The sequence below is a fragment of the Sinocyclocheilus anshuiensis genome, unplaced genomic scaffold (genome assembly GCF_001515605.1).
Source record: "Sinocyclocheilus anshuiensis isolate Anshui unplaced genomic scaffold, SAMN03320099.WGS_v1.1 scaffold244, whole genome shotgun sequence".
Taxonomy (NCBI): domain Eukaryota; kingdom Metazoa; phylum Chordata; class Actinopteri; order Cypriniformes; family Cyprinidae; genus Sinocyclocheilus; species Sinocyclocheilus anshuiensis.
The window spans coordinates 507969-511180 of NW_015558588.1; the positions used below are offsets into that span (position 1 = coordinate 507969).

Sequence of the window (3212 nt, forward strand, 5' to 3'; positions counted from 1 at the left end):
CTATATTGTGACTGTGTAAACGTTCTTTAAATTGCAATTAAGTGAATTCAACTTCCTGTATGTTGTGGCCAATTCAATTCAAATTCACATTCATGAATAAAGAGAGTGTATTCTTTCACTCTGACTTTCTCTTAAACCAGGTTTTCTTTCTCCCGGAGCATGAAGTGAGTTGTTTGACGTGACACCATCAATCTAGACGTCACAGATTGAGTTTCAGAGAGAAGACGTCTGAAACACCCCCACAAAAGACTTCCAGCCCTTCTGTCACTCAACGCAATGACTTCTGGAATTTCAGCGAGACGAGAGAGAGACGCTGCAGACTTCATCCTGCAGTCACACTGGGAAACGCAAACAGAAGAGAAGAGGACAGTGCAGAAATAAAGAGGCTTGTTTTAAAACATGAAACATTTGACGTGGATCAGCGCTCTGTCATTTCTGCTTTATTTCTCCTCAGGATCTGCAGACTACAGGTAAGTGACCTTCTCCTGCTTAAAATCAAACAGCCTCTGTTGTGGAGAAAACTTCAGCATGTTAATGCTCATATTGAAGACATTGTTGAGATTTCTTCAGCATCTCTAGAGGAGAGACACATGTGAGATTATCAAGGTCTTTTCTCAAGAGAAACATCTGAGAAGTAGGATTTTCTTCTTTTAATCTCACTGATTTCTCTGAGAAACGATTGAGATCTTATTTAGGATGCTTTTTTATGGAGCAGATCAATTCATAAGTTAAGAGGCAACAGTAATTAATGTGCAAAAACATTTGGGACCAATGCAACTTTTTTTGATTAAAGGTCAATATTTAATTTTCAATGCTTTTGTAACCATATTAAATGCATAAACTGCAAACAAAAAATAAACAATATTGATATTGTCATGTTTTCTGAAAAAAAAAGTGAGTTTATGCTTAAAAGAAGAAGAAGCAAATAAACTTAATTAAAATGAAAAACAGTATTATTTTTCTTAGCTCATTTTTCAGAAAACAAGACTTAATATCTATAAAGTCTTTTTGCTTCTCGAGTATCTTGATGAATGAATATTTAGATTTGTTTTAAATGGAAGACAAGACAAAAATACACTTTACAATAAGGTTTTGTTTGTTAACAGTCATTAACTATATTAGTTAACATGATTTAACAATCACAAATACTTGTTAAGCATTTATTAATCTTAGTTAATGTTTACTAATGCATTATTACACTGTAAAAAAGTACTGTGAATTTAACGGTAAAAGACTGTAAAAATGCTACAGTAAAAACCTGTTAAATGGTTAATGGTAAATTCCCCTACTATATACGGTGAAAAACTGTATTGGACATTACATGTAATTTTACGGTAGTATACCGTTTTTGGAAGTGAAAAAGACTGTATAATTTACAGTGAATAACCGTAAATTGACTTTCCCAGAATTCCCTGCGTTACATTTCAAATTTGATGGTTTTGTTGTTGAAATAACTATATTTCTTCTTAGTTTTTTCTTATCAGCTTTGTATATTAGGGTTGTGTGTTACACCTAATGTTGTTAAATGAATGCTTATTGCATTATGTGTTACCATGATGGTGTTTAGTGTTTGTATGAATGACAATGTGCACCTTCTATGTATGTTATTATTATAAAAGCTGCTTGTGATGGGCTTTGGTTCATCATGTGACTTTCTCATCACCACCTGCATTTGGTGGTTATCAGTGTATTACAAAGGTACAAAACAGATTTCAGTACTTCAATAGGTTGGTATAGTAACATTATATCAGTTAATGAAATTACGGTATTTAACTGTAAATGTAAGTTAAAACCGTAAAACCTAAAATGTTGCTACCGTATTTTTTACGGTAAAATTCCACAGCTGCCGTTTTTTTACCGTAAATTTTATGCAATTATTTTACAGTGTACAATCAAAAGTAGTACCATTTAATATAATGTATATGAGCTGACATGAACAAATAATGAATTGTTGTATATTTGTTAACGTTAACGAAGATTGATAAATACAAATGTATTGCTTATTGTTAGTTAATGTTAGTTAATGCATTAACTAATGTTAACTATAGGGGCCTTATTGTAAAGTGTTACCAGAGTAAGAAAATCTCTCTCTCTTTTTTTTTAGTGCATTTATTTTGATTGATTGAATCAATGAATTTCAGTAAACCTGAATAAATTATCCTCCTGTTAACTATCAAATCAAATCACTATTAAATGCAAAAGTAGCTGTAAATGATACACAAGCTTGAGATTTGAAATATTTCTGCAGTATTCATGTAAATGGCTGTTGTTGTGTTGGTTTGGGAAGCTGTCGGTGCTGATCTGCCAATGATGAGCTGCTAATTTTGGCCTTAATGAGCCACCTGTTCACACGACTGACTCCCATTTGCTGCTGTACAGAGTTTATTTCAGTCGGTTCACTGATTCACTTCGTCTCTCTGGAGCCCGGTCCAAATTTAGAGACCAACATGAGAAGCACGCAGAATTGCAAACATCTGGAACCAGAGCGAGCATGTTGATCACTTGATGAAAGCAGTTTTGTCTTTTTTTCTGTTGAAAGAGTACTGGGGCAGGTAATGTATCATATATTGCTCAAGGCTTTAGTTGACTTTCTGTTGCTAGGCAGATTAATTAGGGGGAGGGGCTTGCTCATTCTAGGGAGCATCTGATTGGAGGAAAATTTGTGTAGTGCAGGATGAGTCATCAAATTTATTTATTTTTTCAAACTGTAAAATTTGAATTTGTATATTTGCTCAAAGTTATTATTAGTAGTAGCAGTAGTGGTCGACTAATATTGTTTTTTTTTTTTAGATGGCTGATACAGGTATCTTAGAGAGGAGAATGGCCGATATAAAGCTGATATTTATGGTATCTGTCAGACTTTGTTCCGTGTTTTGTGTGCGTCTTGCTCCCCATGTGCCTTCCTATGCCCATATGTTCCTTTGTGTTTATTAAACCCATTTGGATTAATGTACTCCTAGTCTCTCTCCGTTCCTTGCTCCACAGTCAGCTCAGCAGTGCACCCGTGACAGAATACCGGACCTAAAACTGAAAGTAAGCGGCATCCCTTCCCCATGTTTAATTTCCCGCCTTTTTGAAAGTTTTTTGTTTCCTAGTTTCCCCCACCCCCGCGGCTATGGAAATTGCCGCTCGCTTCTCCTCCCTAGCTCGCCTCGATCTCCCCTTCTACGAGTACGCCAGGGAGTTCTGCAAGCTCGCCAGGGTGGCGGCGG

At 35.5% G+C, this 3212-nt stretch overlaps 1 protein-coding gene across 1 annotated transcript in view; it reads left to right on the forward strand.

Moving 5' to 3' along the window:
• Positions 1 to 326: 326 nt before the first annotated feature.
• LOC107679930 (epidermal growth factor-like protein 6) overlaps positions 327 to 3212 on the forward strand; it is a 24452-nt gene continuing 21566 nt past the window's right edge. The window contains exon 1 of the mRNA XM_016475656.1: positions 327 to 470. Within this exon, the coding sequence (XP_016331142.1) occupies positions 400 to 470 (71 nt within the window). The 5' untranslated portion in view covers positions 327 to 399. The remainder of the gene's footprint in view (positions 471 to 3212) is intronic.